Here is a 25,713-nt window from a genome sequence, read left to right on the forward strand (position 1 = left end):
ATATTTCATCTCTCGTGTTCTTTTTTATTGTTGTGTTCTTGATGGATGACATTATCGTACACTTGCTGCTGTCTGCTGTAATTAGTGGTTTCACGATGGTGCTGTGGCTACTTTTTAAGTTGTGCAATCAAAATAAATTTGTTTGTCAGTACAGCTCCTGCCTTCAAACACAAACAACACATTAATCTGACAAACTAGCTCTGTATCTTAACCAACATAACAAGGAGATGAACTATAATAAAAAGCAACAGGAAACCCTTGAGGTTTCTTGTTGAGACATTTGCCACAGTATGATGGTAACATCAACGAGTGAGTCATTTTGCAGTGAATTATTGTACTTGTCAGCAGAGAAAGCAGCAGCGTCTTAGGAAAAACATGCTAACACATAAAACCGCTTTTCAGTTCGAACCTTCAGGTGATTTGTGAAAAGAATAACCTAATATTTGTCAGACATGAGAGTTTCTGAACAACATGTCAAAAGATTTTGCTTTTTGTCATTTAATGACATGCATGTTCAGTAGGATTACTTTATAAATGCAAACATAGACAAGTAAGCTTGCTGAACTATTCACGCACCATACTTCAAAATCAAAAACATTAAATGATCCATAATAAAGAAAAACGTTCCAATCACCAACTATAGAGATGCTTTGATTGGTTCATATAATTAAAATTCACTTTTGAAAGGATTTCTCTCAAAGAGAACTTTATTTAATGGTTTTCTTTCTTTAGATATTGAACATGTAAGTTATTTGGACTTGTTAGGAAACACACACACAAGAAAACAAGTCATTAAGAGAATATAATAAAATATGGTGGAAAAATGGATATCAAAGAGTCTGAACTGGTAATTAAGTTTAAGATAAAATTTAACCCTTATCGAAATATGAGAACTTTAACGTGTAGACCTAAAATAGAGATTTTTTTATTTGCTCAGTTCAGTAATATGAGGAAAACCACACAAACTCAGACGTTTCTCTAAGTCAAATGTTTCCTCACTGTGATGTAAAGCATTGATTTTAAACTTTGCTGCCACCTTGTGGTTCAGCTAGAGCAAAATTAAGTCACTTGTCATCTGTTGACCTTTGGACTGTATTTGTTTAACATCTGCCCCATGCATATATGCAGTTCACCATATATGAGCCAGCAAATGTCTAATGGCATCCCATTACTTATTAATCACTGACAGCAGCTTTGCAATTCAATACGGGATCAGCATCTCGTTAGTAATTAATGAAAGCAGCAGCGTTGTTGACAAGTAGGGTTTAATAATTAAGCAGCAGTATTGTATTTTATAAGCTGCATTTAATACATACACAGAACACAAATGAGGTAAACAACTGCTAGCACTGGAAGGCTGACTATAAATGGTAACACATAAGAGATCTTAAATCAGTCAATTATTAATTAAAACACAAATAAAACGTTTTAAAATTTAAACTGCCTCTGTGCTAAACAGTGAAAAATCCCTATTTCCTTTTTAATTAATGTCTGACATTAAACACAAACTACACAAACTTTATGTGAGTGCACGGTAAGTGATATTCATGCTACAGATACTTCAATAAGTCAAAATGACATGTGGGTAATTCACATTAATTCAATCAACAGCACGCTAAAGTTAGGAAGAAGAACTCTGGATCAATATTCTCATCTGTGTTCGTCTCGCAGCTCCACAGTGGCTCATCACTCAGGGCTGCAGAGCACATCATAAACCAGCATTAATCACTCCCACCACAGAGGCACAGCAATGCCTTCTGGTAGTCTCCAGTCGTGTCTTCCTGCAAAAGCGAAACACACAGGAGGTTAAACCTTTACATTCACTGTGCCACTTTAATAGATCTGTATCAGAAGTGTCTATTTCTTTTCACTGTTATTGTGTTTAAATTGAGTAATTTCCTTTTGGCATTTTTCCCAATGACACTTGAATACCATAATGGCACTAATTAGCATGGCGTGTGTGGCTGAGGCTCGGGTGGTTGGACCTTCTGTCACTCCTCTCAACATGTCGAGTTGTCCTTGAGCAAAGCATAGCATATGAAAGGCTGTTTCAGACTATCTGAAACATATAAAAAAAATATCTAAATAATTAAATATGCCTTTGAAAAAAACACAAGTGCCTAAGAATCAAATACTGAAATAGGTAACTCACATAAATATAAATATATAGATATACAGAGGTGGAATGATAAAATTGATAAAAGTTTTATTTTTAAAAAACACATTTCTCCACGAACAACTTTTATATGTTTCAGTGGACTTTCATTTTCTTATCCAGCATTTATTTAATTAGGTATTAGTTATATTTATTGTTTCATTGGCTTATTTCTATATTAATCTAACATTGATTGAAATGGCACTGCATACAAATTGCTCAAATGTCCTTTCGGGCGAGAGTATGAGAAAAACAAATGTTTGACATCCTCCTCTCTTGGAAAATCACATATCTCCAGGCAGCACAGTTACATGCACGGTTAATCAAGCTACGATTACAACTTGACTTAGCAGTTTCATTGGACCACTGACCTTGTCCCAGTTTACATTCACAGGAGCAAAGTCTTTGACTGAAGTATGTCCAGCCCTACGATGCTGTGGTCTGTGTGAGAAAACTTTTGAGACATTCTGCTTCTGACTTTCTCTGTATATACATGTAAGTATGGCTGAATTCACAGCATAGTCATTGTCTTTAAGTTGCTTGATCGATGGTTTTGTCAAATGATGTTGCAGTTATAAAATCAGGATTTTATCAGAGTAAAGCGACAGTCTAGAAATGGTGACAATGAGTTGACTCATAGTCTTATTGAGCTGATTTTTCAGTCAGTTTCTGACACATTTAGTCGTCTGACAAGAGAAACAGAAAAATGTGTGAATAAGAGCAGCTTTATCAGGAATACAGCTGTATTGATTTACACTTACACAAAAATATAACAACATATGAAAAATGTAAATGTGAGAGGGAAAAATGCTAGCAGGCAGATGTTTTGTATAAAGGCAGCCAAGTATTTGGAGCTTCCAACCTTATTCATGTACATCTGACTCATTACACCAACCATTTATATGTAAAAGTAATAGAAAAGAATAGTAAAATACGCATTAATCGAAATTGAGGAGAAGTAGAAAAGTAAAAAGACAACCGAAAACATAGAGGAGGGGAGTTGAACTAAAGATCAGTCAAATGAAAGTTGTAACAAGTCGACATTTGATCACTAATATGACAAAAATTTGCATTGCAGAAAGAAAACTAGGGACATTGCATTGTAAATTTCCACAGCCCTCATTGAAGAAATGTTTATTTGGTCAGTGTAAAATACTCCCAAGAAACAATCTATGATTATTTCTGCTCGTTCATATTGGGTGTTGTTTCTGAAATGTGATGTAGAATCTGTAGATGTAGAGTCTGTTAAAAAGAGGAAAGACATTGTAGTGCTTTTGGTATTACACAGAACACAAAGTAAAACATAAAGACAAGAATAGCTCAGATTACTAAACTGCCCTAAATGGGCTCTGTGCTGTTGACAAAATCGTTCTATTAGTTAGGTTTAAGAACCACTTTAAAAAGAATCTGTTTTAATATAACTACAATAATTTGATAAAGGTTTTGTTCTCTTGAATCCTGTTGACATATTTCATGTTTAATTCAATCTTTGCAATTATAGAGGTCCTCTATATCCTGTCATCTTTGGATTCAACCCGAGCATAACTCCATAACAATAACTGTTTTCTGAGAGGCTTGAAATTACAGCCTGAAGAACGATGAAATTGTTTTCTTTCTAAAAGAAGATATCTTTCTGGCAGCTAATGCATCTCCCACAAGAATGACATGATATTATTTTGTTGAAAGATGATGAAGCATGAAATTGGTGATGAAAACACTGAACTTTTATCAAAGCTGACAATTTACTTTAAAGACAAAGATGTAAAAGAGGTTCCAACTTACTTGAATTAATCTTACAGACTTTGGATTTGAGAGGGTCATTGGCAGTTTAGCCCCTCATCTAATGAATTTATGTTTAAATACCTTGAATGTCAGACTTTGGCTGATGTGAGACATCCATGTTTGCTTGGTTTTCAAGAACCAAATTAACACAGATTCTTGAACTTTAAGAAAATAAGTCTCAAGATATTGAAAATCATGAGTTATGAATAAGAACCACATGAACTACATTTAGATGATGGAATTGAAAAGTGAACAGTACCAGGACAGAATACTCTGAAACATAAGGGAGCTATAATTAATAATAATAATAATAATAATAATAATGTTATGAATTATAATTGGTGCTATAAATATAGGAGTTATTGATATATCAAAATATTAGTTTTGCGAATAGTCAGTTAATTGAAATTCAGCTTAAATGAAATGTTAATTATGTTAAAATTATCAATAAAATTTACATAATTGCTGTAATCAAGTAAAAATCAACTCTCATAAAACTAATAAGAAATTGGACCTTTTGTGTTTCCCCCCATTCATCTGAATGTTATTTCATAATAATTATTTATCTATTCATTCTTGGACATTTGGGAGTTCTACAGGAGGATGGCAATAACTCTTCTCTGTAGGAACATCTGGCCCCAAGAGAATATTAATTCAGTTCAGCTTGTGAGAGAAGCAGGAAAGCAGTCTCATCCCACTGAACAAGACATTTAAAGTAAATCACCGATCCCCACACCATCACTGCAATGATACGAGCAGCACATCTAGAGTACGCCCAGCTGGTGGGCTAAAGTCATGCAGAGAAAAAAACGAGTATTCTTAGCAGAGTGAAAACTGTGAGAATTACTTTATTTCTTAATGTAATACTTCTTTCTTCTCCCCTTAAGAAGTACAACTTTTAGTGTGTTTGATAAAAATGTTCAAGTGAAGAAGTTTTCTATTATTGTGAGCAGTTACCTGGATGTTGGTGTAAAGAGATTGTTTGTACATCTTCTTAAAGCTCGCTCTGATGTCCAACATGTCAACTTCACTCCTCGATATCATAATCCTCATCAGGGTGTCGTCATCAGTTCCAGCTCGCTAAATAAATAAAAGAAAAGGGGAAAAAATATATATATTCAGCAGCCGACATCAGAATATTTCCAGAAATTTGATCCAGTTGTAGTAAAATACCTGTTTTCGGGCAGTTTTTTCTTTTATTTTGTACATAATATTTGACACTGTGATGTTTTATTTGGTCAATAGCTTATTTCTGTTTTTATAAATGTACCATAAATATCATTATCAAATAACCATTAATGTGGACTAAAAACATTTTACTTAAATAAAATTGCAGGCTGTACAGATTTGAGGATTTAGAGGATGCATGTTTCCCACCATTCCAGATGATATAAAAGTCACTCATGAGAAAATTGCTGCCTACAGTGTTATCTATCACAATATATGCTTGTTTAGTTTTTTTGCCTAAAGTTATACATAGTAAGCTTGAGAAGTAACAGATACTTGTGTCCCTATGCTTCGCCATGATAATAGGCTGCTGGCTATATTTAGTTTGTGGTTATCAACCTGTATTTGATGAAAATAATGACAACACTCTCCTCTCTTTCAGTGCTATATAAAGTGTGGCTGTGAAACTAATATTTACCCTCATAGATTTATAGAGATTCTCAGCAAAATAGCCGGGGACACTCCTGGCACATTTCACTGTCGAGAAAAAAACAACGTTCTGTCAAACCATGTTAAGCTGATAAGTTTATTAGCACTGAGGATTGATCTTTGTCATTGGGTCTTACCAATGGCAAGTAGTAAGTTCTCCAAATTCCCAGTGGTCTCGCCTTTAATGCTGTCCTCTATATCAGAACCAGAGATCTTCTTATAGGCATCAAATACTACAAAAAATAAAATAAAAATAGTGGCACTTTCATGTTGTAACTGGAACTAGGGAAACGATTCCTGCTGTTAGTACCATTAGAGCTCTTATTTGCCTTTTTAAAAGCCTGGATCCACAAATTTCTCCTGTTCTTGGCAAAGAAATATGATCCGCTCAGAGTACGGCAACTTTTTCATCCATCTTTTTGGCAGCTGGTACATGTTGGTGCTTAAAAGCTTTATGTCATCTCTGCTAAGAAGCTTGGCTCTGCCAGACGTGGCGAGAAGAGCACTGGTTTTTTTTGGCCCCTGGTTGCACTTGAACTCAGAAAGTCAAGTTAAATGTTCAGTCGCAGCCAAAATCATCTCAGCATGAGTTATAAGAAGCATCTTACAGTTCTCTCACAAGGTAGATAAGTGGATAAGTTTAAAAAGTTGAAATAAAAAAAGCACACATGGACGGAAGAGTTAAATGTATGAATGGGGCTTTTTTCAGGACCTGTCCATGCTTATTGCCCATCAAAGCCAAGAACAATGACCACAACAATCAAGCTATAACTATGAGAGTAATGTAAACATCTACGCTGATGAGTAATATTAGAAAGAAAGATTTACCATTACACCCCCTGTTCTGATCTGTAATGACTAATGATTAAACAGTTTGATGGTTCATCTTTCCACAACTCTGATGTTCATATTACTGATGTTTTTGTGGTTTATTTTATTAACATGTTTATACATTTTGGCATATATTGATGATATATATATGTGCTGCCATAACTACCACTGACCTGAGTAACCTCATGGTTAATTTTTTTCAATGAAAAACATTTATTAGAACCAGAGACAAGACATCAGTGTAATTTGAAGTCAGTGCCAAGTTTCTCATTTAGTTCACTCCCATGCTGAATGTTGGACAGACTGTTCTCATTAGAGATACAACAGTGATGGTCGTTTGTTCAAATGATCTAAATTACCTGCACTGACTCTCACACTTTACACTACATCTACATTGTACTGGTTTCTTTCCTTCATATAAATCTAAATTTTTATTTTCCAGTGTAGACTTGCTGTATGTTGGTGTTTTGTATATTTTACTGATAACATTTTATTCTATTCTACACTGGAAAAAACAACTAATAAGATTTACTTAAAAAAATCCTTTGTAAGTATTTTCACTCAAATGATTTAAGTAATATTTAATGCTGCAATATCAAGTAACACTCACTTGCCAGTATCAAGTAAATTTTACTTACCATAAAACATAACAGTTTTGAAGAAATTAAGTAACATTTACTTAATTACATCTAAGTTTTAAGTTATATTTATTTAAACAAACTCTACTTGTTTTTCATAGGCAGGAACATCATTTTACTCAAAATTTTAAGTAAATTTTATATATCTGTAGCATTTGCTGTTATGAAGTAATTTAGTAGATTTTAACGATACACTTTCAGAGTAAAGTTTATGTAGTATTTCTAGGTTTATGTACATACAACTATTAAACATTTAAGTATGAGTAAACCTAAGTAAAACTTACTCTTCCCCCATAATTCATGTATTACGTTAATAAAATGTTTAATTTTACTTAAGAAGCTCTAGCTCTTACTGAATCTTAAAAATACAAGGTAGAAGTTATGACAGTTACTCTGATAAAGTTTACTTAACCAAAAAGTCACTTTTTTCAGTGTACTGTGTTAGATTCTGTATGTTGTTATAGGCTCACTGATGCGTAAGCAAAGTACATGCAGCTCCTTTATTGCTCACTCAGGTTCCAGGTATTTTTTTGGTGAACAAGATCCCACTGTAGTTTTATCCATCTGGTACCTGACATTTCTGTTTTATTTGCTGCTGTTCTAACCCATCCATTTCACACTTTCAATCGTTTGTGTTCAGTCTGACTTACAAGTCTGAACAAGTCTTGCCACCTTCCTCATGGTTTGTTCTTGCAGCAAGCAATTTTGGGCTTGAGGCTTGAGGCTTATTAAAATCTGGGGCTCTCTATGTTTTCACCTGATGTCTCAGTGTTTTGTGGCGTTCACTGCAAACGCTCTGTAGTCTGTAACATTTTCTTTCATTTTTGCTTTTTAGTTTTACTGTTAACAGCTAACACACGCATGCCTCGCAACATTAAAATGCTCTGACATCAGCCTCACCTTTCCGGAGATGCTCTGCACTCCTGTTGCCAAGAATTAGGATAAATTTTTCCTCATCTGTGCCAAACTTGCCTTCACCGGCGGCATACAAATCCTGCAATGGCAGAGCACCTACATGGGACACACATTTCTGTTCACACTAACACAGCAACCTTGTGTTAACACATGACAGTATAATGGAGAGTTTTGCACTAGAAAAAAATAATGTTAAAATGAATATAAACTTTATTATTGATTTGTAATCTATTTTGCTTATTTTTCCTGCTTATTTGATCACTGAGGAGTTTGACATTCCAATAATACCATTAAGAAGGACTGGTATTGTGATCATGTGCTGCGCTCATAGGTACGTGCATGATCATTTAATGTTTGTCTAATGGATTGGGATTCACAACTCAAAACCATTAAAGGAGGAATAGCTTTCAAGCAAGGTGTCCTATTGCTGAGCATAACAACCATTAATATTACAGTCACTGTTTGCAGAGAAGATGGGCTTAAAGCTTTATTGGGAGGGTTGGGTTAGGGGGTGTACTATGCAGAGTCATAAGAATAATCACATTTGCAACATGCTGACATAGAAGATACTGGAGTTCAAAGAGATCTCTAATGCAGTAAGCAGGCTATTGAGTTGCTGTAAATTTTGATTTTTACCCCAATTTTATCAGATGCAACACTATACATTTACATACATTTACTGTTTAAGCCCGATGAGACCAACATTTTCAAGATGATCAAATTTATTATGAAAGAAATAGTGACAGAAATAATGGGAAAAGTCAATCATGGTTTTAATTAAAGACCGAAGGTTTCATAACGGGTCAACGCTGCTTTTCGTTGCCTTTTGACATAAATAAAACTGTTTTAATTTCAATATCAAGAATGCATATAACTGGACAATACAAAGACATGTTTCAGCTCTTCACGTCTCAAACAGGAGGGGAAACCTGAGCTTTTTGTTACATCTGAAGTTATTTTGCATATGACCAAATGGCTTTCATTAGGACTTCAAACAAAGGGAGTAACACATCTGACTATGCACTTTACCATGTCTTTGAACCTGAGCGCTTCAGCATGAAACGGTAGCATTTCCTTAGCTTCTAGTACTACAGTGAGGAACTTTGGAGTTATCTCTTTCACTGTTGTAATATTGCCAGAATTAGGAACATCCCGTCTCAGAGTGATGCAGAAAAACTGCTACATGCATTTGTTACTTCAGGTTTCGACTACTGTAATTCTTTATCATTGGGCTGTCCAAAAAAGTCTCTGAAAAGCCTCCAGCTGATCCAAAATGCTGCAGCCAAAATTCTGATGAGAACTAACAGGAGAGATCATATTTCTCCAGTTTTAGCTTCTCTTCATTGGCTCCCTGTTAAAGTCAGAATAGAATTTAAAATTCTTCTCCTCACACGTAAATCTCTTAATGACCAAGCTCCATCATATCTTAAAGATCTCGCTGTTAGAGATTTTCCCAACAGAGCACTTTACTCTCAGACTACAGGTTTACTTGTGGTTCCCAGAGACACCCTCTCTACCTTTAAGATTAGGCTTAAAACTTTCCTTTTTGATAAAGCTCATAGTTATAAAGCTTATATCATAGTTATGCTGCTGTAGGCCTAGACTGCTGAGGGGACCTCCCATGATGCACCTCTCCTCACTCTGCTTTCTTTTTTCTCTGTGTACATATAGAATTATTGTTGTGATTAACTTGTGTTTCTCCCTCTCAACCCCCCCCCATCTCCCTGAGTCTGGTTTTGATGGAGGTTTCTTCCTGTTAAAAGAGAGTTTTTCTACTTTTTTTCTTTTGTTTCCACAGTTGCCATATATGCGTGCATGGATGGGGAATTGGATCGAAGAGAAATTTCAGTGCAATCTGTTGATTTCCTTAGCTAGGCAATTTTTGTATTGACTCTGTATGAATTGGACCAATTTGGAATTTAATTAATTTGGTTGGACAATGATTGTATTAGAATAAGTTGCATTCTAACTAACTTTAGGGTACTTTGAACTGTATCTTTGAAACGCCTTGAGATAACATTGTTGTAATTTGGTGCTTTATAAATAAAACTGAATTGAATCTAATTGAATCGAAGCAACATTTTTTTCTTTTGGGGTTATGCACTGGGCTGATTTTCGGCAGGTAGATGTGACTTCCGGAAATCTCTGTTGGTTACCTGGAAACCACTTCCAGTTGCAAAATAGTCTCATCAATATTATTACTATCCTTCTCTAAAGTTTACTACATTACAATTTGTGAAGATGGTGCATAAAAAATACAAGCAGGGAACTAAAATCATTAGTTCTAAACAGTTCTAATATCAGCCTTTTTGTCTGAAAACAGGGTTTATAGAAATTATCTGAACTCAAAAACCATTTAAAGCAAAAGGCCAAATCGTGATATTTCTTACCTTAGCGTCCTGCTCAATCTTTTCCTCATCTACCCCCTCATCTCTGTTCCCCTGAAGCACAGAAGGTGAGAGGGCAGGCAGGTGTAAAGACACGAAGGTAGTGTGACAATAAACAAAAGTAGGTCAGTGTGGATGAGCTCAGAGCCTCTCTCAGCTCTAATTTCTACCTGCAGCAGGATCACCAACAGTTTCCTATAGTGCCCTCCGGTGTCACCGCAGATATCTTTCTCCAGTTTGCCACCGAACTCTGGAGGAAAGAAGAGAAGAGAGGCAATACACTTATAGCTCAAAATAGTTGCTAATGGATATAATCGATAGTGGGCTGTCACAGGATTTCACAGGAAGACGCCTGAGACAAAAAATCTGATTAGCTGACTAGTGGCGTCTTTTGTCAGAGAAAAAAAACAACTTGTCTTTGTTCGTGTGTGTTCTTTGTCTTTGATCCTTTTTTCCTTTATTTCTTTGGACATTTTTTCTTGTCTATGTTGCAAATGACTGTCAGTAGACAGTCAAAAGATCTTCATTTTGTGAAAGAGAACATTTCAAATCAAAGGTGAAAAAAAGGGACTGTTACAGTTTTTTTGCTGTTCTTTATGATAACATCTACAACATCTGCCTGTCTTTGCACATCTCCTTGTTAGCAGATGGTGGGGAGTTGATAGAATTAGATTTTACAACACATTCAAATTTGGGATTTTGCTATTACATGAGCAGCGCTAGGACAACCTACACTTTCTACTGGTTTCTTGTAGATTTATTTAACTTAAGAAATAGTCCAAAACCCGGCCACAGCAAAGTCAAACCGCTTCGCAAATGTTTTCTGTTTGTAAAAATTGTTATCAATAATCTTACATACGTATGTCATGAAAACACCTATCATTTTCAGGCAAATGAAAGACAATTTAATGATAATTAAATATAACTGTTTGAATCTGAGTGCTATTTTAAACTATTTATCCAGTCATGGTATATTTTTATATGGAAAATATTTCACAGAGACCAACCACCAGCAGCCCCACTAAACATGTGTCTCTGCTCAACTCATTAGATTACCTTTCTTGTACACTTTGATGATCTCTTTTATCTGTTCGCCAGTCCTGGAGGCCAGGATCTCAATCAGCACTTGATCATCAGTCCCAGCGCCCTGAGAATCAAACACAGTGTACAGATGAGCTCCGTATGAAACAATATGGATTTTCCTCCAGCAGCTCACTTCAAACTGTATGAGCCTTGGCTGAAAACTTCCAATCAATAAGTCCATTTTAATCTGGTATATTTTTGATCTGTGATCAGGGGACAAAATACAGGATATGATTGCATGTTTGATCACAAACCTCTGACCTTAAAGAGATTCAAAGTTAAGAATCATCTTTTCTCCCACTGCATCTGGCTCAACAATGACACACTGAGCATTCAAAATCTTTGGTGGTGTTCAAAAGTTTTTAATTATCTGGTAAATTAATTTGAAAAAAAACCCCTCATGACCCAGCACTTGGGTGCATGTATTACATTTCCATACAATTGAATGCTCTTTTTGAATTTTAAAGATTCAGAATGGTAGGCAGGTCTAATCAGGCCACTGAAGCAAAATAATCAAAGCACTGCTTTTTGGAGAGGGGGGAATCTTCCCTGTAAATATACGTAGATAAATACTAGTGTTACTCATTTGATGTGGACTTTAATAACAGCTAAATATTGGTAAATGTGCTTTAAAACCGGATAAATGACTTGAAACAGGCTGTAGATTTGTAAATAATGTTGATGTGCTTGCTGAATATGTCACTATATATGCAGATTGTTTATTAGCACAAATTAAATGCTTTGTGTAGCTTTGACCATCCTGTGTAATAGGAAGCTTTGCTGATCACCTTTAACAACCTATTGAGTTATATTGTCTCAAGGTGCAAAGATATCTTGCAAAACAAAGGGTATCTGGGATAAGCCATTTCAACATCTATTAAATGTCAATTCAACATGTAATAGACCTTTTTGCATGCAAACATTTCATCAAGTCAATCGGGATTAACAACAGTCAGTGCCACTAAGATGAGCTGATCAGACAGCTTGGCCTAACTTTCATGTCTTGATCTGCCAGCATCACAAATTGCTGTTGAAGCTTCGTCTGCAACATAAACATTATGAGTTTCTTTTTTGGTTTCACAGCTAACCAGGGAATTGTGTAAAACTGCATGAAACAGGGAATAAAACTGAAAGTAAGCTGCAAGAAAATGAAAAGTAAAAAATTTGCTCTCCAAAAGCGGTTGCTCTCATGTTTCTAAGTTTTGGAAATTTTCCTCGCCTTCCTTCCAGCCGTCGTGAAAGGACTTTACTACTTGTACATAATCAAATGCTCCACTGCTTTGATTATTGTAAATGTGTAATACTGCTGTGTCCGGTGAGTCAGGAAGCTATTGTGAGCACCTTAGAGACGTCACAAGCCTCAACAGAACATGGAGTCTGGGAATGACGAGGGACTGGATGAGAGGTTGCTGGTACTGTGGTCATTAAATCCTAATGTTTTTTTTTTTATTTTTTTTTTATTTATCTTTTTTCAGCAGGCTAAAGGACACATGTCCAAAATAAGAAGTCAGTATTTTAATTGAACCAATCAAGTCAACTGGTGGGCTGGTACTTGTCACAACTGGTGATTGAGAACATTAACTAACATGCAAAACTTTATCTGGTTATGTTTATTATGATGTCACATTTTTAACAATGCAAAGAATAAACAAAATATATTTTCAATATGAATGAGTAAATATGATATATATAACACATTAGTGTTATTATTATTATTCATATAATAAAATCAATAGATAAACCTTGTGCTACACCCCCCTTTAGGCGTTCTATGACATTTGTTAATCTTCCTCTTTTTCCTCCTATGAACTGGTCTCAGTTTCAAACATTTGACTGAGTTACTCCAACAGTACAACTGTGCAGATTACTTTTACAGCGTTTGAGCAGACTTGAGTGAGAGCAGCTGCAGCCAGGCAACCAGTGGAGATGGAGATGTCAACCAATTTCCCTATTCATAAGTCTGTGCATACCAAATGAGGTAAAGGTGTAACGTAACATCTAATCCATTTTAAGGCAGGAGGGGATTATCTACATGGAAAAGAAACCCTTCAATTTAATGTAATTTTAATGAACAGAGATGAGTTCTTAAGGGTTTAATCAATGCAAAGAGAGGAACTTTAAAGTTTAATGGGCCATAACAACATGCTGTCCGTGGGTTTCAGCTGATTCACATATAAGATCTGCAAACTGGATTAAGTGGAGCATCTGAGGAAACTGTCATTAGTTACCTTAAGAGCCTTGTGCAGTTGAGAAGCATCAAATGAGGAAGGCGGTGTCATCAAGGCCACAATCAGATTCTCAAGCAGCCCACCGAGCTCAGATTTCAGTTCACTGACTAAGTCCTGCAGTCAAAAAATTATTAATGATTAGAGGAGCAAAATGATCAATTACTGTGTTGGTATAGAAATCAACTAGTCTTTAAATGAATGAATCCTGTTGGAAACCAACAATGTTTTAATCATAATAGCAGAATTACAAGAAATATGCGTTATTTTTGCCTGCTTTTCAGGCAGGTCGCATTTGTGTCCTTCCTTCAAACAAGATAAGCAAATTAGCAACATTTCCCCAGATTGCTGCCATTGTCAGAGGATGCTCGTGAGAACTTTAAATGCAAAAGAATATTATCATTTGAGAATATTTCCTAAAAAAGAACATCTTATCAAGTAGCACATTTTTCTCACAGTTGGCTCCAGCTATATCACCATCTGCTTTAACAGAAAGCATACCTTTGTCATTTGAGTGTTCAAATAAAAGTCCCATGTAAGAATTGTTTGAGAAATTAGGAGAAACAGGAGAAAGAGTTCTGGCCTCAGATATTTTTCCAAATGAGCAGTTTAAGACAATAATACCTTTATAGCATGCAATCAAAGTGCATTAAACAGTGATACAGAAAACTGGTTTATCCCATGACTCATTTTGATGTAACACTGTAATATTCTGAATTATTCTAAGGGCAATTTTGTGATTTTTTTTCATTTATATTTTTTCTCACCACCTACTTAGTTTATCTATTCTCGAGGCAGCAATTACCTTTGCCAGAATGCCTCGCAATAACCTCCACATGTGGTCATAAAACAACTTGACAGTGTGATAGAACAGAAGGAGCATGAAGGCAGAAAATGCTCATGTCCTGTATAACTAACTGCATCGTGTTCTGGTCCACGGAGGCACTTTAGAATTGGACTGTCTGTCTGGTGATTTCTGTGCTGAATTATTTCCTAAATGATTATTGAACGCTGGTACAAAACGTCAACACTGGCTTTTTAAATCTCAATAACAGAAATTGAAGTGGAAGGCAGAAGTGGAAAAATACAGTACATTATAATGCTAAAAAATACAAAATTCCTGTTGTTTTGCACGAAAGGTTACATGTGGATATTTTCTACATGTTATTCTTTTCTCTTTCATTATATTCATCTTATTATAATGAGATGAATATTATCTTTAGTCCCTTTCTGCCGAAGGGACTAAAGATGGAAATTAGCCACTGGCTATAATCTTGCATATTTACATGTATATGTTCATTAATATGTATTGTCCCTGCTTTAAATAAATAAACTCAAACTCAAACTTATTATAGAATAGAATAGAAAGAATAGAAAATGGGGGAAATTCAAAACAAATTATTGCACTATAGTTATTATTACTATTATTATTACTATTACTATTATTACTTTTATTGCATAAAACAATCTAGTTACTTGACAAGAAACAAACAAAACACTTTTTTTCAAATTTTCTGATTTAAAAATTTCTCTTTTTTGTTTTATAGAAAATAAATTCTTGTGGGTTTTTTTTTTCCTTTTTTTTTTTCATCAAAGGTTTTTAAGAAGATTTTTATCTTTTGAACCCCTGAATGAAGGTGGATCAGCACAGAAACCACAGATTGAATGTGACGATGGAGATGAATACATCCGTTACTGGTAGCCAGTCTCTGTTTTCTTCCCTTGAGGCTCACCTTTCCATTGGCTCTTTTGTACGCCGCCCTAATTTGTTGGCGTTGATCGTTGCTGCGGGATGACAGAAGCATGAGGACAACATCTTCATCCGTACCTGTACCAGAAATAGTAATAATAATAATAAATTATTTTGTTAGCTTCACAACTGGAAGCCTACACACAGCCTTTAAATTAGGGTACTATTTGCCCAAAATGTATTCATCTGTTTACATAACACTTTGTTCTCCAAATTTTAAGACATTCAGCTGCTTCTTCACTTTGTCTGTCTGAGCCTGCTCGTCATGATTATAGCTGAATTCACTGCACAGATGTCTTTAAGTTGCTTCAATGGTGTTTTTGTCATATCAAGCTGTGTTTATAAAATCATGAATTTTATTAGAGCAGAGCGGCAGACTGGAAAAGCTTCAAGTGACTGCAGGGGATATGTGGTTTAAATAGGGTGATTTTTAGTCACAGTTTTTGAAATATGTGAATATTTGTAATTCGGCTGGAATAATATACACAAAACAAAAATTTTAAATGGAACTTGGGAGCATGTGCGGGGGTGCTTCGACCCATTTTGGTCTAGTTGAGCGTATACATACAGGAGTGATTTGATTACCAACTGCATTATTTGGGAGTGTTAGCCCAGGTTTGAGAGGCTCAATTTCAGACAAGCATATTCACATGAATTTTAAGAGTCCTGTATTGATCAGACTACAACAAAAGTTTCATGTGAATGTGATTATTCGCCCCTGACAGTCACCAGCACTTCAGGGGAAAGGACTGAAACAGACATTAGAACAGACATTAGATTAAATTAATCAATTATATATCTTCTGCTTGCTTTTACTGCACCATAAGCGTGACCACGGGCATTGCTGGGATCTGTCTGAAGGTTGCTAAAATGGCCAACCTGTATTACTACAGATCAAGCCCTCCAACTGAAACAGTCTTACAGGTGATTTGTAATTAGAAAAATCAGATGGATGTGAGTCAACAGTGTGTCGTATGATCTTTTGGTACTATCAAAAGAAATTCCTGGCTAAAGGCCAATCCATACTTCTGCATCACACCCTTGTGGCTGTCTCATCGTAAAGAAAATCTAAGCATTTATACAACCCTTTGTCAAGAAATTATCAGGACAGCCAAATGCCAATGCCAATAGTTCCAATTCAAGTGCAATACAGCCATTGCTGTTGTAAACAGGAAATGCCTGGGGAGAGCTAATCCACTCTGAGGTGACATAAAAGTATAAATGCTCATGACAGCAGCCGCTGGTATGGCGGTATAAATCGGCTTTAACAGACCATTTAGATGAGTAACAGCTACTTAATAGCACAGTAAATACTAATGGAGCTGTTATTGTGTGAAATCAACACATTATCAGCAGTAAGATCAAATTTGGTGTCGATATAAGCAGCCCAGGAGGCTCATATACCTCCATCATCTCTTCGCCAAACAGAACTCCAATTTTTGAAGATAGATTACAGTGAGCAATTTCCTTCGGGATCAGTAAAGTTATCTGATTCTGATTAAACCTTGGTAACATTACTAAAAGCTGAAAATATGAGACGCAATGCAATTGAACACTAATCTTGAAAAACTCACCAATTCCTTTCATGGCCTTATGGAGAACTTCAGCATCGTGTTTCGCGTTGAAATTCACGTAAGGCCGGACACTACCTCTGTACTCCTGAAGGAAAACAGCAAAATAGAAACTACAGCAAACTTTAGTTGTGTTTTACTCATGTTTTTGTTGTTAAAAACAAGTAACCTTTAGTTGTGAATGTGTTTATGATGCATGTACAAATTTTCACCGGCAGTGTTAATTTCACATACGTGTATTTTTTCTTACCAACTATCAACATTAACACTAAAAGCAAACAAAACTATTATCTTAATTTCATGTGTTGTGCTTGAATTTTTTAAATATACTGCTTTCAACCTATTTCTAAGCTTAAAAACAGTAAGCCCCACTTCTGTTGAATATAATTTCAGCTAACACCTGAGGCCTGTGTTGGAAGCAATTTGTCTTGCTGCCAAAAAAAACAATACTTCTAAGAAATGTTTCATTAGGTGGTTATAAAAATTTAAAGAGAATAAAAAATTGCTGCTCTACTATATTGCTCATGGCCATCAAAAGTTCATATGGCTTTATATATTGTCATCCCCAACTCGCATCTAAATCTGTAAGTACAACTAAATCTGGTATGACATCCTGCTTTCATGCATTTGTCACAGATGAATAGCTTTGTATTACTTGGAGGTGCGAAGGCTGTTCTGCAGGTAACATATCATTTGTTGGGAAAGAAATAAAACATGTCACTTAGCTGTAGCCTCTGCTCAAGAGAAGAAAGTGGTAATTTCTTTAGTTGTTCTCAAGAGAGATACTTATTGCTGGTTTAATTTGCTGTCTTTGTTAATTAACATCAACACTGTTTTTCCCTCATGTTTGAACCAACAGACTCTTAATTGAATAAACATGTTTAGATTGTCGACTCAGCATAACTGTACACTCTGATTTGGACAGAAAGAATCATAACCTGTGGGTGTAAACAACTCTACTGCAGAGCACACATGCGTTCACATATTCTTGGTCCATGAAGTTGCTTGAGAGTCTGGCAAACAGTTTATAACACAAATCCCAGATATATCCTTTATGCTCACAGATGGCATATTGTGTTCATTACTAATGAACAGATGAACATAGATGGAGTCACGAGTCAGTCTGACTTTTTGCTGACAGGACTTGAACTCTGTATCACTCAGTTGTTAATGATCTTTCCTAAAAGATCTTCAAACCCTTCTGAACTAAAAGCCTGTTGCAGACTCATTCGGTTTGATTATAGTCTATACTCCTCATCTGCTAGATTAATTCAATAAACCATTTTTCTGTTGGTTATTGCAAAAATTTGGCAAAGATATTCCAGTTTTCCAGAGGATGTCTCCCAATGACAAGTAACAGGCATACCTTGACCAGCGTCTCCAGGGCCACTTATGTATGTTCACATCCAGATTAATTATTATTACTGACACCGTGTCGTTTCCCAACAGTCTTTCTTTGCCACCGTCCATGATGGGAACCCATGAGACCCATGAATTATGAAATGTGCGAACTATGATCCTGTTTTTTTGTTTTTTTGTTTTATATATATATATATATATGTTGTAAATATTGGCTTGTTAAGAATGTAAATGTGAATATGAGAGATTATACAGATAGTCAAACAGTGGTTTAACTAACACTACTAAAAAAGTGTCACATTTAGGAACGAGAAATACATATATATATATATGGTTGCATCTCCAAATACATGATTCTTGGTTGTCTTTTTTTTTAATGGATCACTAAGACCTGTATTTTGTCTCAAAATTTAAGCAGATTTTGAAGAAACACTAATCAATAGTGAAGGACTATTGAGCAGTTTGGGTATTGTATTTGACAATGGATCAATCAAAGCTGAAATGAATGTCAAAAAGTTGTTGTTTGTTACTGCCATTATTAGAAAAGTAATGTGTGCTGTTTTTCAGTCAAAGTTCCAATAGGCAGCATTGTCTCCAAAGTGCTGATGAAATCGTAAGCCCAGTGGAGACGTAACAGCCACAAGTGCCTGCAGTTTCCATGCACATGGTAATACAATATAACACAAATTAGACCACTGTCATCAAATGAAAATGAGTTCTTGCCACTCTTCTTCGTCAGACAGTGTGAGATATCTCAACAAGCTATAAAATCAAATCAAGGATATCAAACGAAACTGCTGTTTCTCTTTTCGTGTGAAAGTGAGCACACTTCACAGACATACTGATGTTTTACTGATGAGCGCATCTTCAAAGAAAATCCTTTTTGTGAATTACTGACTTCATAGTAATTAGAAGAGAATGGGAAAATGTTTAGGGTTGCATGAGAATCAAATGCTGGTGCTTTTTGTGAAGGTTAATGTGTAAGATTCGCTTGGAAAGGTACTGACCTTTAAAGAGATAAGGTACACTTCATTACTCAAACAAAGGTTAGTCGTGCCATGTGACAAAAACATGCTGCTCTTGATTTCGGGGATGTGTGCAAAGTTATTTTCTGCCACTTCACAAACCATTTATCATCTTTTGGGATATTTCAGTAAAATAAACAGTTAAGGGGAAACACTTACCATCCTTTTTGCTGATGAAATGGTGGAATAATTGCTGCAAACTGCAAGAAAAATAAACAGATTTAAAAAAGATATCCTGACGAGTAAGCATGTCCAAAAGCTTTGTCTCAGCCTCTGTTAACATCAACAGTTACCAAACATTTTCTCTTTTTACCAACAGGTATGTGTCTTCCTCTCCTCACAGGTGATCTGTGGCTCAGGAAAGCTGACAAGATGCACTCAACTCTTCTGCAGGCAGTGTCGCCTTTCACTCGCTGACAGTGAAACAGGAGATCATGACCTCATGCATCCAGGAGCCTTTGTGGGACCTTTGGAAAGCAACAATGATTAAATGTTTCTCTGAAGTGCCCAAATGTTTTTACCGACAGTGGATGCTATGATACTGTCATATAAGTATTGGACGTAGAATTCGGCAACACTACTCAACCCTGTACTGAATTTGTTATTGAAATTGATGCGAATATCATTATTAGCTGGGTCTTTGAAGCATCAAATAAAGCAGACCTGTAAATTAATGACAGCATTGCACTCCCTGCTGCAATGCTTTTATTTTATGTAAAGCACTTTGAACTGTTTGTACATGAAATGTGCTATACAAATAAATTTGATTTGATTTGATTTGACAAAATCTAACCCCAGTGAAGATTGCTTTTATATAATGTATATATAAAAGTTATGTTAAAAAATGGTAAACAATAAGAAAAAGTCAAATGTTGGGTAGTTTAATTCATCGGAGTAGACCATATTTTACAAGCTTGTCATGTGTTTTGCATGTAAAATCCTAATATAAAGTAAATATTAATAAGTTTAAGTACATAGTGCTTGAACTGGTACCTCTAACTTGTACAGTCCACCTCTTAAATCATAGCACCACCCATGAGGCTGATTACTTCCTATAATCAAATGTCTTGAGGTGATCAATATCATGAGTTATAATTACTTCACTGTGATGGATGAAAGCCTGGGAAGGGTTGTTGTTCTTCTGAATAATATATATTAAAAATGTCATTTAACTTAGGTGCTATGTCTCATTTGCCCTCTCCATAATTTACTCTGTTGACATGCTTTCAAGCATGGTAAATTCCAGGTAAAAGTGTGTTAAATCAAACAGGACACAAACAGAAGATTCTCGATGTGAAAAAAAAGATGAATAGAGCTAGCAGCAAGGTGCAGCTCATATATCGCTACTCCCGTCCCCCTACTTGCAAAGCTTAATTAAAGAGAGCAGTTCTGAGAAAACCTGAGTGCGAATGCCATCTGGGAGGTGATCATGTATCAAAAGCTCACTGCTTCGAGTCTCAAGAGTCATCCATAGCCTATGTAAAATAAATGAATTCATTGCTCTGGATAGTGATTAAGCTGAAGTTTTTACGAGAGCAAGATTTTATTTTTAGGAAAGGGACAATAGTTGTAATTCTTTCATAAACCATCTTGTCCACAGTCCCATTTATGTAAATTAATTGAAGAGACATGATTTATTTATATTCTATAACCCCTTAGTGCCCAAATCCAAAGGCCTAAATTATGTATGTTAACACGAAGCTAACCTAATTCTGTAAGAACAATATTGTCTTTCTCTTACACACCTGCTCATTTCAAAATTACTAAGGGCTTGTGCCAATACAGGACTTTAGTAAATCTCCCTCGTTTTTATTTTTGTCAAAAACACTCATAGCTGGTATAACTGTTATGATACATGTAATGATAGTGTAGCACTGCATTTTCATGCAGACTATTAAGCATGATTCACACCAAATGACTCCTCACAAGCTTAGGGAAAGTTGTAAAATGCTGTAACTGGCAAGCTAACCATTAGCTCAGTTTTTGTGACTAAGCTAACAGTTACCACCCTCGCTAAAGCTGTTGAATAGCCCCTTTAAATTCTATCTGATGTTTACCTTCTGTTGTCAAAGATTTAGTGGTGTTTTGTTTACCACTGCATATAATTTAACTCAATAAAGTCATTGAAGAGAGAAACAAGTACTACATGGCTAACACTCATAAAATTTGTTAGCTCAGTTGCTAACACACATCATCGTATATTTAAAAGCAGTGCTATGCTTAAATGATGGACTTCTGTTTTGTAACTGTCAACAAACTTTTGCTCTTTGGTGGAATAATTTTTACTTAAATTTAACGGTTGAAAAAAAAAAAAGCTGAGCTTGTAAGATAATAGCTTCCCTTATTGTGGACATTGGATATCCATCAATCAAAATCAATTCATTAAACAATTTATTTCAACCCAAATCAGTCCTCTGATGCGCAGATTTCATGGAAATGAGAGAGAACATTTGCCGTTTTTAATCTTGTTGCTTTGGTGTCTCTTGGTCATCTAATTTCCTGTAACAGAGGAATAGTTTAACGAGAAACACAAATCATAAATTTCCTCCCTTGATTATATCAACGAGTAGTGATAGATTATCAACTCAATCGTGTGCGATTTGAAGGGAATATTTTATAAAGAGTCATCATTCTATTCTTTGAACACATATTTTAGACTTTTGGGTTTTACAAATCTAAATGGGATTCATATTATTCAGGTGTATCATACTGTGAGGTTTACAGTCAGACTAATCCCAGCTTGACAAATGTAGATGATGGATCAACATACAGTTTCAAGTATATCGCTATGTTGTACTGTGTTTAATGTAATTTAATGTCAATGTAATAAAAACATTTGACTTACTGTTCCTTAAACTGGATGACCTTAATTTGCAAAGGAAAATTTGATGTGCCCAAGAAGAACTGTAGTGAAGATAGAGAATGGCTATTGAGTTCATATTGCATTGCTAACTATAAGAATAAATTAGGTCTGCTGTGAAAAAAGGAGCAGCTTCTGAGTGATTTATAATCCATGTAAGGGATTCCAACAAACTGCTGACTGTTGTTTTCACTTCCCTGGGTTGTCAGTATCAAAGCAGTGTGGTGAGTTTTCTTAAGTGATGTGCATTGCGACAGCTGTGAGACAGAGCTGTGTATCGACGGCTCAATTTGTCTGGTGTTGACTGACAGACAATAAGATCCATCATCAATCAAAAGGCCCCTGCAGCTGCCACTGACTGCCTTTGTGTACCATCAGACTCCACTTCAACAAATATTACCTGGCCCTCTCTGAATGGGTAAATGTCCCTGGTTCCTGCATTGTGAGGCTCAAAGGTAGTGGAGGAGATTGACACAACTCTTATTTTTCCACATGAAATTCTGTTCGTGTGCTTGACAAAAACTTGGCTGCGACTTGGCTGTGAGAAACAGGTTGGCTTTGACTTCATTGTTGTATTAGAATATCTAGACAATCCATGAACATTTTTGTGATTAACAAGGACTCCAGTGGGTCTATACTGTAAAATAAATTAACAAAGCTTTTTGGCACATCCCCACAAAACTGTGCTGAACTTTGCGCACAAACATGGTTGTGCGGAACGTTATGAAAACAACAGAAACTTATTTTCATTTTTATAACATTTTGTTACAGGACCACAACAATTTTATATTTGTGTTATCAAAGGTTTCAGCAAAATATTAGCTATAAGAATTTTGTAACATATTAACTGTTTTATGATAAAAACATATCATTTTCTTAATACCATTGATTGCAGGGTCAGCATCTTATTTGATGCCTTTCTCATCCATCAATATGAATCCACACCAATGAAGACTATTAAGGCTGTTTTGATTTAAGTGGTTTTACAGCTAAAGTTCAGCAGACAAAGTTTTTACCTGTGTGCTTTTCAGATGAGAAAGTTCAACTGTCCCATTCAAATTTATGTTCAAACTATCCTTAATTCACACTATATGTTATCATAAAATGCTAATTTACTTGCATTATTGTTAAACTCCTACATTGTGCTTCAGTCATCAGCAGAACAAGATCTATTGAATGCTAATAACAATATCTTCTTGCTTGGTGGCATGGTTGGCCTTAACTGATTACTTTCTCAAACAGGAGTTGAGGCATCTGATGCAGAGCCTTCTAAATATCACTGGAGGTGAACAATATTAAACATATCTCAGGACTATTTTCTACATTGTTTTGATCCCTTCTTGACCAAATTGTCTGTATTATCTGCAGACTAAGCCCAGCAGAACAACACTTTTGGGTCTATTTTTCTGTTTGTTTTCCTTAGGTAAGGACATACCTATATGGCCATAGATAGCCATGCGATGCCAGAGACCAAATTGAGGTAACAGCACAGGTGGAAATATGCAGTCATGAGATCCTTGCATGCTGCTAGTTTGAAATAACCTCAAAGTGAACCTGTTGAAGGGAATCCCTGAAGAATCACTGGCATGGTGCTGAGAAATGAAGTGTTTGCAGACAGAATATTTCTAATCCCAGAGAGAAAATGTTTACAGCGGTAGTTCAACGTTGTGAGAAATATGCTTTTTTGCTAGGAGCTGGATGAGAAAATTGCTTCACCTGTCACACCTTTATTATTGAGCCTCAGAGATCTGACTGTTTCCTTTTGTGTCTGTCTATAAAACTATGAGAGGTATATATCTTTAGATTGAACCATCTCTTAGAAACCTTACTTCATAAAGAAAAAAATCTTTAATGTTGAAACATACCAGTGATTGAGAAATACTACAATGTTGTAGCAGTACACAACTAATCAATAGATGTTTGTGTAATCATATTGTTCTGTAAGAAAAGCAGCTGTCAAAATTAAATAATCATTTGCCCCGAGGCTTAGGAGTCCATTGATTCCTCTGAGACGTCCCTTCTACCTCAGACTAATGATTGAAAAGAACAAGGCTAAACCAGATTAAGGGCTAAATTTAAGTCAAGCTGAAACAAACTTGCATCTTTCCTGCCTGTTTACAGTACAGCAGCCACTTGTACGAGCCAACCAAAGATCAAACAGCATTTAACCTGTGACTTGCTGTTGATACGATCTTTTTCCATCAAGGGTTTCATTTACTCTGTCCCCCCTGACATGGATGCAGGAGTTGAGAACCAAGGACAGCCCCTTTCATTTATCTCACTGTCAGATACCCTCCCCTACAGACTCACCAATGAGATGAGAGGAGTGCAAATTGCTCCCTTGAATGCATCGCTTTAATCACTATGAATCAGAATACAGATTTTATCCTGGCTTGTGCTTTAACTCTGTAATTTGGACGTTTGAGCATCGCTGTGTAAATCCATTGCCAAGATGAAAAGAAATCCCTGTTGCATGTTAAATGTATTATTAACAGCTAAAAATAAGACGAGATAATGTTTCACACTTTCCTGGGTATTCAGGAACAAAACAAGTGAAATAAGAAATGGTGCCTTCTATAAATAAGAACATAAGCTTACTTTGTGCAGCAGTTTACGCGACCAAAACGAATAATTTATTTTCCTTACATGAATCTGCAAAGGCAGTCAAGCCCCAGTCCTGGTCTCATTTTTCACAACACACGCTGCGACCTCTGATCAGAGCAAGGCTGTCTGAAAGAGCGAACGGGGTGCAGCACTGATTTAGCCACAGAGTTCCTGAGCTGCTTGAAGAGCATCCAAAGAAGCAGGATCATGAGCATCAGAAGCCCAAGGAGCATCCCCACATACAAGCTCAGATTCCAGCCCCAGCCCAGCGCCAAGGGCAGGGAGGTGGATGCTACCAGAAATTTTCTGGGAGCAGGCATGTGTTTTAAGCAGCAAAAACTGCTCTTCATCCACAGTTTGATCTCTTCAGGGTTTGGTCGGACACTGCTGAAGCCATTGTTTAAACAAGTATCCCACCGGTTTGGCAGCGTTAAAGAATTCCATCAGTTTAAGCCCACATTCAAGCGTGTGCAAATAAATGATAAAAGAAACCTGTTGAGAGCAAGCGCATGGCTTCTGGGCTGTCCATTCTGTGTGTAAAAAGCCTTTCTGTAGCTGGGCTCTGCTTCCTCTCTCCTATCAGATGCTTTGCAGAGCCAGCCTCCCCATTTATCTTGAGAAGGGAGGAGAGTGAGGTGCCTTCAATGCTATTGGCTACCTTCTGATCACTTGAGAAATCAAGTCACTGATAACTGGAAGACGCTCAGTAGTTACATTTGCCATAGAGATTCATTTCCAGCACATGCATTTGATGAAAATCAGCAGTACTAAGATGTCATTGAATTAAACCCCTAAATATCCTGCTCATATTAAACCCAAATCTGACTGCTTAAGAGTTAATCTGCAGTATATGAATGAGAGAATGATAAATT

The 25,713-nt window shown here is 36.0% G+C and overlaps 1 protein-coding gene across 1 annotated transcript; it reads right to left on the bottom strand.

Moving 5' to 3' along the window:
• Positions 1 to 1,304: 1,304 nt before the first annotated feature.
• On the bottom strand, positions 1,305 to 25,383 carry anxa5a (annexin A5a). Its single transcript, XM_075480745.1, has 14 exons — positions 24,884 to 25,383; positions 19,691 to 19,844; positions 19,537 to 19,577; positions 16,997 to 17,081; positions 15,406 to 15,500; positions 13,676 to 13,789; positions 11,421 to 11,511; positions 10,535 to 10,614; positions 10,368 to 10,418; positions 7,963 to 8,056; positions 5,731 to 5,826; positions 5,583 to 5,641; positions 4,895 to 5,017; positions 1,305 to 1,781 (listed from the first exon to the last, which is right to left on the bottom strand). The coding sequence occupies exons 3-14, from the start codon at positions 19,537 to 19,539 to the stop codon at positions 1,722 to 1,724; spliced, it is 951 nt and encodes a 316-aa protein (XP_075336860.1). The 5' UTR covers positions 19,540 to 19,577; positions 19,691 to 19,844; positions 24,884 to 25,383; the 3' UTR covers positions 1,305 to 1,721.
• Between the last annotated feature and the right edge of the window lie 330 nt (positions 25,384 to 25,713).

This window comes from Odontesthes bonariensis, chromosome 13 (genome assembly GCF_027942865.1).
Source record: "Odontesthes bonariensis isolate fOdoBon6 chromosome 13, fOdoBon6.hap1, whole genome shotgun sequence".
In the NCBI taxonomy this organism is placed as follows: Eukaryota; Metazoa; Chordata; class Actinopteri; order Atheriniformes; family Atherinopsidae; genus Odontesthes; species Odontesthes bonariensis.

What these genes read in the sequence shown, in the direction of transcription:
- anxa5a (XM_075480745.1), bottom strand. An exon ending in TAAGGCCATGAAAGGAATTG is followed by an intron (nt 15,501 to 16,996) that starts GTGAGTTTTTCA and finishes TTTCTGGTACAG; the next exon opens with GTACGGATGAAGATGTTGTC. An exon ending in GAACTTACTACTTGCCATTG is followed by an intron (nt 5,642 to 5,730) that starts GTAAGACCCAAT and finishes TTTTCTCGACAG; the next exon opens with TGAAATGTGCCAGGAGTGTC.